The 14,109-nt window shown below is 45.8% G+C and overlaps 1 protein-coding gene across 1 annotated transcript in view; it reads left to right on the forward strand.

Annotated features, from left to right (window-relative positions):
- The first annotated feature begins 599 nt into the window (after positions 1-599).
- The window catches only part of slc6a2 (solute carrier family 6 member 2), a 112,441-nt gene continuing 98,931 nt past the window's right edge, over positions 600-14,109 (forward strand). Inside the window, exons 1-3 of the mRNA XM_055648448.1 lie at positions 600-814; positions 938-1,401; positions 3,582-3,713. Coding sequence (XP_055504423.1) covers positions 1,119-1,401; positions 3,582-3,713 — 415 coding nt within the window. The 5' untranslated portion in view covers positions 600-814; positions 938-1,118. The remainder of the gene's footprint in view (positions 815-937; positions 1,402-3,581; positions 3,714-14,109) is intronic.

Here is a 14,109-nt window from a genome sequence, read left to right on the forward strand (position 1 = left end):
TGGCTGATCATCCAACTCAGTATCCTGTTCATGCCTTTTCTCCATACCCCCAGATCATTTTAGCCACGAGGGCCACATCTAACGCCCTCTTAAATATAGCCAATGAACTGGCCTCAACTACCTTCTGTGGCAGAGTTCCAGAGATTCACCACTCTCTGTGTGAAAAATGTTTTTCTCATCTCGGTCCTAAAAGATTCCCCCCCTTATCCTTAAACTGTGACCCCTTGTTCTGGAGTTAGATTCTTGATACGGGTGTCAGGGGTTATGGGGAGAAGACAGGAGAATGGGGTTGAGAGGGAAAGATAGATCAGCCACGATTGACAGAACGACGGGGCAGACGTGATGGGGCCGAATGGCCTAATTCTGCTCCTATCACTTCTGAAGTTATGAACTTAAAACGAGCTAAATGCATTTAGAAAAAAAACGAAAGAAGGTCGTTCTGGATGGATATTAAATGGGGAATCCTGTTTTGCAGGCGGTGAAGTGGGGGTTAAGATTGCTGTTTAAGTGGAGTTGTTCTCCGTCCACTACACGACCTGCCGGGGGGTGGGTGGAAGGGAGCGCACGCCTTGAATGTTGTGATCCGCGGACGCATCTCCCTCGAAGGAGTCAAGCGGTGGCACTGTTTGGCAAAGCACTGACTCCACACACACCACGTGAAGCGAATGGGGGCCCGCTTTAAAACCTGACATTTAACACTGCTCACTGCTCATTGCCGCTTAAACTTCCAGCGGGAGCCAAAGTCTTCTTGCAAGACTCTGTAGAACAGACAGCGGGGCAGCTTCTTTATTGCTCCCTACCCCTCGCGGTTGAAGTACTGTACAATATTTCACACTCTACCAACCCAATACCTGTATCATTTCTTCCCCCTTGTGTTGTATTTGTAATTTAAGTGATAAAGCAACTGTTTTCATTCTGTTTTTTTTTGTCTTCGCAGCTGGCGGCCGCTAAGGAAATCCACTCCAGGAGTGCCACATCGCTGTGACTTTTGATTTTTCCACCCACCCTTGCTACTGACCGCTCTGTCACTTGGACTGTGTGTGTGTGTGTGTGTCTGACTGTATGCGCGTAGCACCGCCGTTTTTGCCACCCCTTTTGCAGATAGATACGGGGCAGGGATGATGAGCAAGCAAGTGGTCCCCGACCACAAGCTGGCATCGGTCGCTCCAATGATAAACTGCAACGACGTGGAGAGGAAGGACGTGGAGCTGGTGCTGGTGAAGAAACGCAACGGGCTCCAGTGTGCGAACAGCACTATCGTTAACAGCCCGGCCGGCGGCGAGCCGGAGCGCAGGGAGACGTGGGGGAAGAAAGTCGACTTCTTGCTGTCTGTGGTCGGATTTGCAGTGGACTTGGCCAATGTGTGGAGATTCCCTTTTCTCTGCTACAAGAACGGGGGCGGTAAGTGAAACTTTCTCTTCATCTCCCCCCCTCCTCCCACCCACCCACCTTAAATCGGTTCAAGCGAAAGATTGATACAGAGAGCGGCGGGCGGGCGGGCGACCTGTTCAGTAGTGTATACGGCCAAAGATAGATGCAAAAAGCTGTAGTAACGAAACTGAGCGGGACGGGCAGCAGCAGCATCTCTGGGGATAAGATTGGGTGACGTTTCGGGTCGAGACCCTTCTCAATTCGGATTCTCCTGACTCTGAAGAAGGGTCTCGACCCCAAAACGTCGCCCAGTCAGCCCTTCTATCCAGAGATGCTGCCTGTCTGCCGGCGCTGAGTTCTTTACTGCAGCGTTTGTGTGTTTCTCATCAGTGATATTCTTTTCCTGACACACAGTCAGTGGGTTTCTCACCAGAGCTGAGATGGATTGGGGTTCGTCCTGGTGTAAATTATCCCTCTCCTCTACAAGGTACAAACCCCAACCTGGGTTCGATCCGAAATCCAACCCTCGGACCTGTCACGTTTTGAAGCGCGGAGCTTCGAGAGCTTCGCGTTTAGCGGGACATCATCGTTCGAGGATTAGCCTTTTTAGGAGCGTGGTTTGGTTCTCTTCACCAGAATGGTGTTGGAACATTTCCCTCTGACAACGGGGACGGATAGAATTGAGGAGGTGTAAGAAAAGATTACACGTAAAGTTTCTGTGTGGGAAGGAACTGCAGGTGCTGGTTTACACCGAAGCTAGACACAAAATGCTGGAGTAACTCGCCGGCCAGGCTCTTTCACAGCGAGTCCCGCTGAGTTACTCCAGCATTTCGTGTCTCTCTCTTACACATAAAGTTCCGATTGTTTCTCCAAAAACACCGCTTCGCCCAGTTTTAAACGCTTTTTTCCCGGGGCGAGCGGAGAATGGGAACATAACCCTCGACGTTTTAATGATGAGATGCTTCTAAACTTTTCACTGGTGAAATCCTACACCTCGTCTAACCGCGGTCAGAGCTGGACGGTGGTGGCTGGAAGCTGAAACACGGAACCAATCCTGTGGTTCTCTGGTCTCCAAGAGTGAAGATGGTTTTATTGTCACATGTCCCGAAACGGAACCGTGAAATTCTTACTTACAGTTGCACAACATAGATGTAAACATTGCACCCTGTAAATGGCATTGTAACCAACAAAAAAATCTCAGTCTATACAGTATAAACAGACACGAATAGTGCAAAGACTTAAAACAACGCCCCTCCCAAGTCTATGCGGTTCGGAGGAAATGTGTAGGAAGGAACTGCAGATGCTGATAAACCGAAGATAAACACAAAAATACTGGAGTAACTCAGCGGGACGGGCAGCATCTCTGGGGAGAAGGAATGGGTGACATTTGAGGTGGAGACCCTTCTTCAGTCTGTGAGTCAGGGGAGAGGGAAATTAGAGGTTGGTTACAAAGAGAATACGAGGTTGGAAAAGGACAGTTCAAATCAGACGACGATCAAAGAAATGCAGTTAGACACAAAAATGCTGGAGTAACTCAGCGGGTCAGGCAGCATCTCTGGAGAGAAGGAATAGGTGACGTTTTGTGGCGGGACCCAAATATAGAATGGGGTAACGTTGAAGAAGGGTCTCGTGGGCTGATGTCTGTAGGGAAGAAGCTGCTCCTGCACATGGAGTTTTCAGGCTGATGTCTATAAATCACGTCCCCCCTTTGACTGCGTGGGTTTCCCCCGGGTGCACCGGTTTCCTCCCACATCCCAAAGACGTGTGTGTGTGTGGGGGTGGGGGTTGTGGGTTAATTTGCCTTCTGTAAATCGCTTGCTACTGTATATGGGAGTGGATGAGAAAGTGGGATAACAGAGACCTGCTATGTGCTCGGTGGGCCGAAGGGCCAGCGTGGGTTTTCTCCGGGTGCTCCGGTTTCCCACCAAAGACGTGCGGGTTGGTGGGTTAATTGGCCCTTGTGGTGTAGAGAGTGGCTGTGAAAGTGGGACAGCGTAGTTTACCATTCAGGTAGACCCGTGCTCTGTAGACCTTAGATAGACACAAAACGCTGGAGTAACTCAGCGGGCCAGGTAGCATCTCTGGAGGGAAGGAATGGGTGACGTTTCGGGTCGAGACACTTCTTCTCTTAAAAAAACCTTCTTCCCGACAGCAGGGCATTCTCATCCCCCGCAATAAACACTCAGTGTCCTCCCCTTCTCTCTCCCCAGGTGCATTCCTCATCCCATACCTGCTGTTTCTACTGATCGCCGGGATGCCCCTGTTTTACATGGAGCTGGCTTTGGGACAGTTTAACCGCGAAGGAGCAGCCACCGTCTGGAAAATCTGCCCTATATTCAAAGGTGATTTCTCTTTGTGTATTTCGCCAGCGACCGAGTATTAATTCGCATGTATTGTGTGGATTTTCAACACGACCCCCAAACACACGGAACTCCGTAACCACACGTCGCTCCGTTGATATTTACAAGGTGTGAATAACATTCGCTAGTAAAATACCCGTGAAATTCAATGCAGGAAGTTTGATAGTGTCTGTTTAAGTCAGTAAATCCAAGCACTTCACAGCCCAAGTGCTGCTGGAGTTTAGAAGGATGAGAGGGCATCTCATTGAAACATATAAGATTGTTAAGGGTTTGGACACGCTTGAGGCAGGAAACATGTTCCCGATGTTGGGGGTGTCCAGAACCAGGGGCCACTGTTTAAGACTAAGCGGTAAGCCATTTAGAACAGAGACGAGGAAACACCTTTTCTCATAGAGAGTGGTATGTCTGTGGAATTCTCTGCCTCAGAGGGCGATGGAGGCGGGTTCTCTGGGTGCTTTCAAGAGAGAGCTAGATAGGGCTCTTAAAAATACCGGAGTCAGGGGATATGGGGAGATGACAGGAACGGGATACTGATTGGGGATGATCAGCCATGATCACATTGAATGGCGGTGCTGGCTCGAAGGGCCGAATGGCCTACTCCTGCACCTATTGTCTATTGCTTTCGAAATTCCACACACATATATTGAGGACTGGTATAGAGTTGAATCTAGACACTAAAAGCTGGGGTAACTCAGCGGGACAGGCAGCATCTCTGGAGAGAAGGGATGGGTGACGTTTCGAGTCCAGACCCTTCTTCAGACTGAAAGTCACGGGAAAGGGAAACGAGAGATTTAGGCGATGATGTGGAGAGATAAAGAACAATGCATGAAAGATATGCGAAAAGTTAAGGGCATGCCCCACTTTCATGACCTAATTCACGACCTCTGCCGAGTTTGCCCTTGACATACTCGCAGCATGGTCGGCACGAGGTCGTAGGAGGTCGTAGGTAGGTCGTAGCAGGCCGTGATGCTAGTCGTAGGTACTCGGGCATCTAGTAGGTCGGCGCATTTTTCTAGCATGATGAAAAATGTCCACGAGTAGAAAAAGGCCGTGAATTAGGTTGTGAAAGTGGGACAGCCCCTTTAGATGTTGAAGTTTGGGAAGGTAATGGAATCCCATCCACACTCCAATTGTCCCATTCCAGAATTCTTCCCAGTCTCCCACTGGTTCTGCTGTCTGGAACAGCCCCCAATACTAAGTAGAAACAAGGAATTGCAGATGTTCGTTTACCAAGGAAATACACAAGATGCTGGAGTAAAGGGCCTGTCCCACTATACGAGTTTAACCAAGAGCTCTCCCGAGTTTAAAAAAAAAGTGTGATAAGTATGTAGAATGTACGGAGCGATTACGTCGGAGCTTGGAACGTCCCTTAGCAGCTTGTAACACTAACGGCAGGTACTTGGGAAATGTGGCAAGCTTGTGAATTTTTTTCAACATGTTCAAAAATGTCCACGAGAGCCCCGGTACCTACAAGCGGCTATTACCATAATTCTCCGAGTTCGAATCAGGGGAAATTCGGGAGAATTCTTGAATTAGCTTGTATAGTGGGACTGGCCCTTAACTCAGCGGGTCAGATTGATGCTAGGTGCCTTGTGATTTAGCAATGAGTGCGGCATGGCGGCACAGTTGGTAGAGCTGCCGCCTCACAGTGCCATCAACCCTGGGTTCGATCCTGACCTCAGGTGCTGTCTGTTTGGAGTTTGCATGTTCTCCCTGTGGCAGTGGTGGTTTTCTCCAGGTGCTCCTATTTCCTCCCACATCCCAAAGACAAAGCAGACGACGACCACGGAAATGTAGATAGACACATAAAGCTGGAGTATCTCTGGAGAAAAGGAATAGATGACGTTTCGGGTTGGGACCCAAATGTAGAATGGGGTAGCTTTATTGTGTTTCATGCGCTAATTTCTGTAGGGAAGAAGCTGCTCCTGAACCTGGACGTTAGAGCTTTCAGTCTGATATCTGTGAAGTCTATTTTCGTCTGCGTGGGTTTCCTCTGGGTGCTCCAGTTTCCTCCCACATCCTAAAGACATGGGGGTTTGTGGGTTAATTACCCCTCTGTAAATTGCCTGCCACAGTTTGAACGGGCGATGGTCGACATAGACCTGGTGGCCTGTGGGGCATGTGGCAGAGTGGGTTTCCTCCGGGCGCTCCGGTTTCTTCCCAGTCGTGCGTGTTTGTGGGTTCATTGGCCTCTGTAAACTGCTCCTATTGTGTCGGGAGTGGGTGTGAGTAGGAGAATGTAGAATTAGTTTACCATTCAGGCAAACATCCTGCTCTATAAACCTTGACATCATATTTCAGATTTTTTTAAATCTGTGTAAATAGTACATTCTTACGTATTAGATTGTGTGCAAATCAGGCAATAATAATGAAGAGACATTGCATTAGTTAATATTAGTTTATTCATTAAAAGTCACAAATTTGTAATTACCGTGCATCCCTGATAGAGATGCGAATCCACAGACATGTTTTCAAGAATTAGGTGCATCCATTGAATAATTTTGAGGATGAAAGTTATGTAGTAAATCACATATTTACTCCATAACCTCCACCCTCAAAACTATTCAATGGATGTACCTGGTCCTTGAAAACATGCCTCACTGGATTCATGTGTAGGAAGGAACTGCAGATGCTGGTTTAAACTGAAGATAGACACAAAAAGCTAGAGTAAAAGCCCCTGTCCCACAGTACGAGTTCATTCCAGGAGCTCTCCCGAGTTTAAAAAAAATCAAACTCGTGGTAAGCATGGAGAATGAACGTAGCGGGTACGTCGGTGCTCGGCGGCGTCTCTTAGCGGCTCGTAACGATAACAGCAGGTACTCGGGAAGACTCGCTAACGGCAGGTAAGCACGGGAAGACTCGTGAAGATTTTTCAACATGTTGAAAAATGTCCATGAGAGCCCCGAGTACCAACGAGTGGCCATTACCATAAATCTCCGAGTTCGAATCAGGGCAAACTCGGGAGAACTCTTTAAATGAACTCGTACCGTGGGGCAGGGCTTTAACTCAGTGAGTCAGACAGCATCTCTGGAGAAAAGGAATAGGTGATGTTTTGGGTCGAGATCCTTCTTCAGACTGAGAGTCAGTGGAAAGTCCATATCCTCACTTGATTCACATCCCTATTGGGGATGTGCACTAATTAAAAATTGTTAACTTAAAAAAAACAAGTTTATTAAATATTGCAACACCGCTTCGGACTAAATGTGAAGTGTGTGATGTACGAATATTTTGTTTTAGAATAATGTTCTTAATTTGTCACCTGTATTTTTCAAGCCGACATATCCAAGGATTGAACATATTTTGGAAATGCAGGTAGGGATAAAATGACAACTTCCACGGCTTTAGGGAGAACTAGCATTAGTTGTCACTCAATCAAATCTCCTCATGATTCGGTGGGTAAATAGACTGCATAGTGCGGCACTGATCCACAGACTCTGATCTGCCAAGAACTCTGTCTCAGTGTTTGTGGGTTAATTGTGGGCAGTATGTGCTTTGGCCCGCTGGGTGTTTGACTTGGGCTCATTTGGAGGCCTGTTGATAAACCCACCCCATCTCTCCATCAGCGGGTAATAGCTACGGTATGAAAGATATGTGGACTTTGGCAAAGTCAGCTCATTCCGCCCCTTGAGAATGTAGAAACAAAGAACTGCAGATGCCGATTAATACACAAAGTGCTGGAGTAACTCAAGAGATCAGGCAGCATCTCCGAAGATCATCTTCAAGAGGATGTTTCGTGTCGAGACCCCCCCTGAGAATATCCTAATGTGGAGTTTAGGGATTAGTGATATAGTGCGGAAACAGACCCTTCTGCCCACCGAGTCCATGCTGATCAACGATCACCTCTGAATCTACACACTAGGGACAATTTACAATTTTACCGAAGCCTATTAACCTACAAACCTGTATGTCTTTGGAATGTGGGAGGAAACCGGAGTACCCAGAGAAAACCCACGCAGTCACAGGGAGAATTTATAAACTCTAGTAAGGCAGCAACTTTACAGCTGTGCCACTGTTCAACAAAATCTAAATTCTAACCCATTTTGAATTTGGAGCAAAACTCAACAGGTTAGACAGTTCGTCCAGCTCTTTGTGTTTTCCTCCCACCACACATGCTGCCTGACCCACTGAGTTCCTCCATCACTTTGTGTTTTGCTCAAGATTCCAGCATCTGCAGTTTCCTGTGTCTTGGGTGTAGAACATCCATTGCTAGTAAAATATTTAGCAATCACATGCAAAATAGAACTTGAAGCCCCTTGAACTCTGTCATTCAATAAGACCATAGTCAACCTCAGTTTACTTTCTCCCTCAATCCCTATATCCCTTGATTGCTTTTGTAATGAAATATATGCCAGTCTCGATCTTGAGTCTATACACACAATGGCTGAGCATTGTCATAGAGTCATACAGCATTGAAATAGGCCCTTCGGCCCAACTTGCCCATGCGGACCAACATGTCTCATGTTGTCCCATCTATACTCGTCCCACCTGCCCACGTTTGGCCCATATCCCTTTAAAGCTTTCCTACCCATGTATACGTCCATGTGTCTGTCAAAGATTTCCAACCAAATGTCCACAAATGTCACATCTACTCTGTCCCAAAATGTTGCCCCCATCATCTCAGAGCAGAATAGCGCAGGAATAAGCCCTATGTCAATGCCGAACATGATACTAACCAAGTTAAACTAATCTTCTCTGTGGAATCAATATGAAAAAAAACTACCTTGTAACCAATACAATGCATACAAGCCTTATATCTCTTCCAAATTGACTCCTTGAAATGCCAGACCTGCAAAAACACTGTGTCCAGTGTCTCTAACATCCTAAAGGTGATGTGGTGTCTAGAACAGTCCCATGATGATGATGTCTCTCTCTGTACTACAACACTCCCCAGGCCCCATTTATTTGGTAAGTCCTGCTCTGGTTTGCCAAAGAAAATGCAACACCTCTTATTTATCTGAATTAATCTCCGTCCGCCACACCTCCGCCCTTGGTCAATGATCAATATCCCAAAGTAGTCATAGTCCTCCCACATTTTAAAGACGTGTGGGTTTGTAGAGGGTATTGGCCTCTGTAAAATTGCCCCGGGTGTGCTGGGAGTGGAGACAAAAGTGGGATATCACATAACTAGTCTACGTGGATGATCGATGGTCGCCGTGGACTTGATGGGCCGAAGGACCTGTTTCCATGTTATATGTTTAAACTAAAAAAAATGGCAGAGTAGACTTGATGGGCCGAATGGTCTAATTCTGCTCCTAGAATTTATGAACTGTAACTTATGAAATCGTCCTATGTTGCTCTGTCCTTCCTGAAATATGGTCACTGGAGCTGTACGCAGTGCTCAGTTATTGCATCTGAATAGATGCCTCTTGTGTTGAGGAACTATTGCAATTCAGGATGTCCCAGCTCGTAAGTAGTTGATTAGTTTAGTTTAGTTTAGTTTAGTTTAGAGATACGGATCGGAAACAGGCCCTTCGGCCCACTGAGTCCGCATCGACCAGGGAGGAAAAGAAAGATCTCAGCGAAAACCCACGTGGTCACAGGGAGAACGTATAAACTCTGTACAGACAGCACCCGTGGTCAGGATCGAACCCGGATCTCTGCGCTGTAGTACAGTAGCTCTAGTGGTGTGCCGCCCATTAGTTAGGCAGTTATTAGATTCTATTAAGCACCATAAAATTATCATCAGCTTTGTCATTTTAAAGAAGGATAGTGGGATAACATGTAACAAGTTTGAACGGGTGAGTAATGGTCAGCATGGACTCAGTGGGCCAAAGGGCCTGTTTCCATGCTGTATGTCCAAACTAAACTAAAATATAGAACAAAAAGATATTGAATATTTGATGAAGCTCAATACAGATCTGTTCATTTAACGATCTTGCCATGAAAAATATTAGCATGATATCGAAATCCCATTAGACTCCAATTCTGGTGGCTTAACTAAAGATTCTGGCAATGCTCATCTTCTTGACTTATTTGGACTTTAAGGCTGTAAATCATAGTAACAGATCAAGTCTGCTTTCTTCTAAATAAACTTTGACATTTTGCTCAACCATGTAATTGCTTATGGATTAAATTCAGTACCTTGTTATGTATGATAAGAGTCTTATATGAGAAATATTGTTTGACAAATTTATTCCAGATGGGCTTCTGAGCATTTGTTTTAGTTGCAGCCAAAGGTAACAATGTAAAATAATTTTAATAAATGATTTGGTCAGCCCATAACTATCTGAGCGGCATCTCGAAAACTAGGCTTGATAATTACTGAAGACATTTCTGATTCGGTTAAAGAAATTTGAGGAAGAAATTGAATGATTGAATCCTTGAAAGATACAGAATGGAAACAGGACCTTCGGCCCACCGAGTCCATTCAACCATTAATCGCCCGTTCACACAAATTATACATAATCCACACATCCACACCTTACACCCCTAGAGACAATTTGCAGAGGCTGATTAATCTGCAAAACCGCATGTCTTTGGGATGTGGGAGGAAACCGGAGCACCCGGAGGAAACCCACCGGGGGAGCGTGCAAACTCCACACAGACAGCACCCGAGGTCAGGATCGCACCCGAGGTCAGGATCAAACCCGGGCCTCTGACACTGTGAGGCAGCAGCTCTATTCGCTGCACCACTGTGCTGTCACACATTATGGCAGCTAAACTCATGTGATGTAGAAATGTCCGCGCAGTCAGGAACAGCATTCCTCAGGGTTGTTTAGTGGTGCCTTGAGTGTGGTACTGGGGTGTTCAATGGTACTTTTTTGTCACACGTGCGAAGTGCAAATGCACAATGAAATAATTTCCTTACCAGCAGTCCAGTAGAGTATTACCAGACTGAAGCGCATTCCCAATTAGCAGATTGTACAAAATAAGTCTACCGATCACACATGCAAGAGGTGCCATGTTTTGGTGCCAATTTTCAGAGTCCAGTTCGTGCTGTAGATATAATGAGGGGTGCCCATTCCATGCAAGCCCCAGGTTACTGCTGGTATCCATCCCATCCACCTTTGTTCCCTGGGAGAGTCCCCCGCGGCTGACCTCCAGTGCAAGGTAGGACCGACCCCGGTTCCCTCCCCTCTCCTACCGAACTCGCTCCTCGCCCGGTGTGAGTTCATCGTATTCGCCGCCTCTATCCTCCCAGTCCATGGGGGGGAACGGGGGGGGGGGGGGGGGGGTGGTTAGCTCGGCGGGCTCCCTCTTGTTTAAACAAGTGTGACCATGGACCATCTGACCTATCGTCATTAGAAGGACGACAAAGCAAACAGAGATAAAATGTAGTCGGAGACATTTAGAGTGGTCAGAGAACTGGGAAGGAGAGGGAGAAATGAGAGAGATGGAGGGAGATGGAGAGAGAGGGAAAGTAACGGTTACTAGCAGTCAGATAAGTCAATGTTTAATGTTTAATGTTTTATGCGTCATTCCTAATTGTCACTGTATGTGATGTTGTCACTTGCGGGCGGAGCGCCAAGTCAAATTCCTTGTATGTGAATACTTGGCCAATAAACATATTCATTCATTCATACCGCTGGGGTGTAAGCTACTCAAACAAAATATAAGGTGCTGTTCCTCCCACACAATGGAGGAGGCCCAGGACAGAAAGGTCAGTGTGGGTATGGGAGGGGCAGTTAAAGTGTTTAGCAACCGGGAGATCACCTTAGATTCAATCCTACTGTGCGTTATGTAAGATGGTGTTGGTTGGTGCGGGATAAGAGGGGAAGAAAATGGTTGAGATTTGAAATGATAGGAGATATTAAAAGCAGAGTGGAGATTAACTGTAGCACTTGCAGCTTGTGTTTATAATTTGGAAGGTTGAGGAAGGGTGCCAAAGGAACGCTTGCTTTATTCGTGGTATTTATATTTCAACACTATAAAGAGAACTATGACAGTGCCCTGTTTTTCAACATCTGCAAAACAGTTCTTTGGCACAAAAGGTTTGATGCGTGGACGTTGATGTTATTGTGGATGTTGACATTTTGGCACTATTTACAAAGTCAATACAGTTCAAAATGGAATTTTGGTGCAGTGCCCTCTGTAATATTACATTGGGTCACAAAGTTAAACTTGTCATTTTGCTCATTTATAGATTAATGACATTAGTCATTAATAAACAAATTACATGTAGAATGGGTCATTGCAAACCATTTTCACTGCTGAGACGAGGATTCAATTGGGTTTAGTTTAGTTTATTGTCACGTGGACGGAGGTACGGTAAAATATTTTTGGTTTAGTTTGGAGATACAGAGCAGAAACAGGGCCTTTGGCCCAACATGTCTGCTCCGACCAGCGATCCATGTACACTAATACACCATCTGACACACAAGGGACAATTTACAGATAGCAATTAACCTACCAACCTGCACATCTTTTAAATGTGGGAGGAAGCCGGAACTCCTGGAGAAAACCCACACAGTCCCAGGAAGAATGTCCGAACGTACAAGGAAACTATGCACCCATAGTCAGGATCAAACCCGGGTCTCTGACTCTGTAAGGCAGCAATTCTACTGCTGCACCACTGTGCCACCCCAGTTTTTGTTGCATGCTAACGAGTCAGCGGAAAGACTGTACATGATTACAATCGAGCCATCCACAGTGTGCAGATACAAAATAAAGGGAATCGCGTTTAATGCAAGATAAAGCCCAGTAGCGTCCAATTAAAGATAGTCCAAGGGTCTCCTGTGAGGTAGATAGTCGCTCAGGACCGCTTTCTTGTTGTTGGTAGGATGATTCAGTTGCCTGGTAACAGCTGGGAAGAAACTGTCTCTGAATCTGAAACTGTGCATTTTCACACTTCTGTACCTCAGACAAGAGGGGCGATGATGGGAGAGGGGAGATGAGGGAGTAGCCAGGGTGCGACTCATCCTTGATTATGCTGCTGGCCTTGCCTAGGCAGCGTGAGGTATAAATGGAGTCAATGGAAGGGAAGTTGGTTTGTGTGATTGTTGGGGTGAGACCATTGTTGATTCAATAAGTACATGTAAGGTTAGTTTCATGGTTTGGTTAAATATTTCTTTGCTAAATCACACGACGTAATCAATCAATATATTCTTATCAGAGAGACTAAAACATAGTCAATATGTTCTGAACATAAAATATTAGAAGTGCATAAGTATTGTTTAGGAACAAACAAGATATTATTTTTTTAAATGGCACAAAGTGCTGGAGTAACTCAGCGGGTCAGGCAGCATCTCTGGAGAACATGGATTGGTGACGTTTCGGGTCAGGACCCTTCTTCAGACTGTCATCTATCCACAATGTAGAAACAAGGACTGCAGATGCTGGTTTATACCAAAGATAGACACAAAGTGCTGGAGAATCTCTGGAGAAAAAGGACAGTTGACGTTTCAGGCCGGGACCTTTCTTCAGACTGAAGAAACGTCACCTATCCTTTTTCTAAAGAGTTGCTGCCTGATCCGCTGAGTTACTTTGAGTCTATCTTTTATCTAGGTTCTCCCGAGTTGCTGCCTGACAAGCTGTGATACTCCAGCACTTTGTATATATTTTTTTATGAACCAGCATCTGCAGTTCCTTCTTTCTACAAGATATTCTCCAATACAGAGTCCAGGACAGGTGGACAATCAACATCTTTCTTTTACATGGGGAAAAAATTGCGATATTATAATTGAAATGATACTCAAGGTGGAAGTATTAATGACATGTTTAAAATAGTGTACGGGGCTCAAGCATTACAATATCTAATGGATGAAAACAAGATTTACTACACCTTGATAGACACAAGAAGCTGGAGTAACTCAGCGGGACAGACAGCATCTCTGGAGAGAAGGAATGGGTGATGCTTTGGGTTGAGACCTTTCTTCATTCCTTCTTTCCAGAGATGTTACCTGTCCCGCTGAGTTACTCCAGTATTTTGTGTCTAACTTCGGTTTAAACCAGCACCTGTGGTTCCTTCCTACGCATTTCATCTTTTATTACTCCTTACACTTGCTTGGAAAATATTTCTTGGAGATGTTGGCATTCTCCGAGCATCAGCTGCCAAGATCTAAACTCATTGCTCTATGTGGTTGATCTTCCAACTGAGCTTTGTGGTTACGTTTCTCATGGAGCGCAGCGGCAGAGATTACATTTCTCCATTCCTCCCTCACTTTTAGTTTAGTTTAGTTTAGAGATACAGCGTGGAAACAGGCCCTTCGTCCCTCTGAGTCCGCTCCGACCAATAATCACCCGAGTACTAGTTCATGAGTGATAGGAGCAGAATTAGGCCATTCGGCCCATCAAACCTACTCTGCCATTTAATCATGGCTGTTCTATATTTCCCTCTCAACCTCATCCTGCCATCTCCCCATATCCCCCGATTCCCTTACTAATCAAGAATCTATCTATCTCGGCCTTTAAAATATCCATTGATTTGACCTCCACAGCC

This window comes from Leucoraja erinacea, chromosome 17, assembly GCF_028641065.1.
Source record: "Leucoraja erinacea ecotype New England chromosome 17, Leri_hhj_1, whole genome shotgun sequence".
Classification (NCBI taxonomy): Eukaryota; Metazoa; Chordata; class Chondrichthyes; order Rajiformes; family Rajidae; genus Leucoraja; species Leucoraja erinaceus.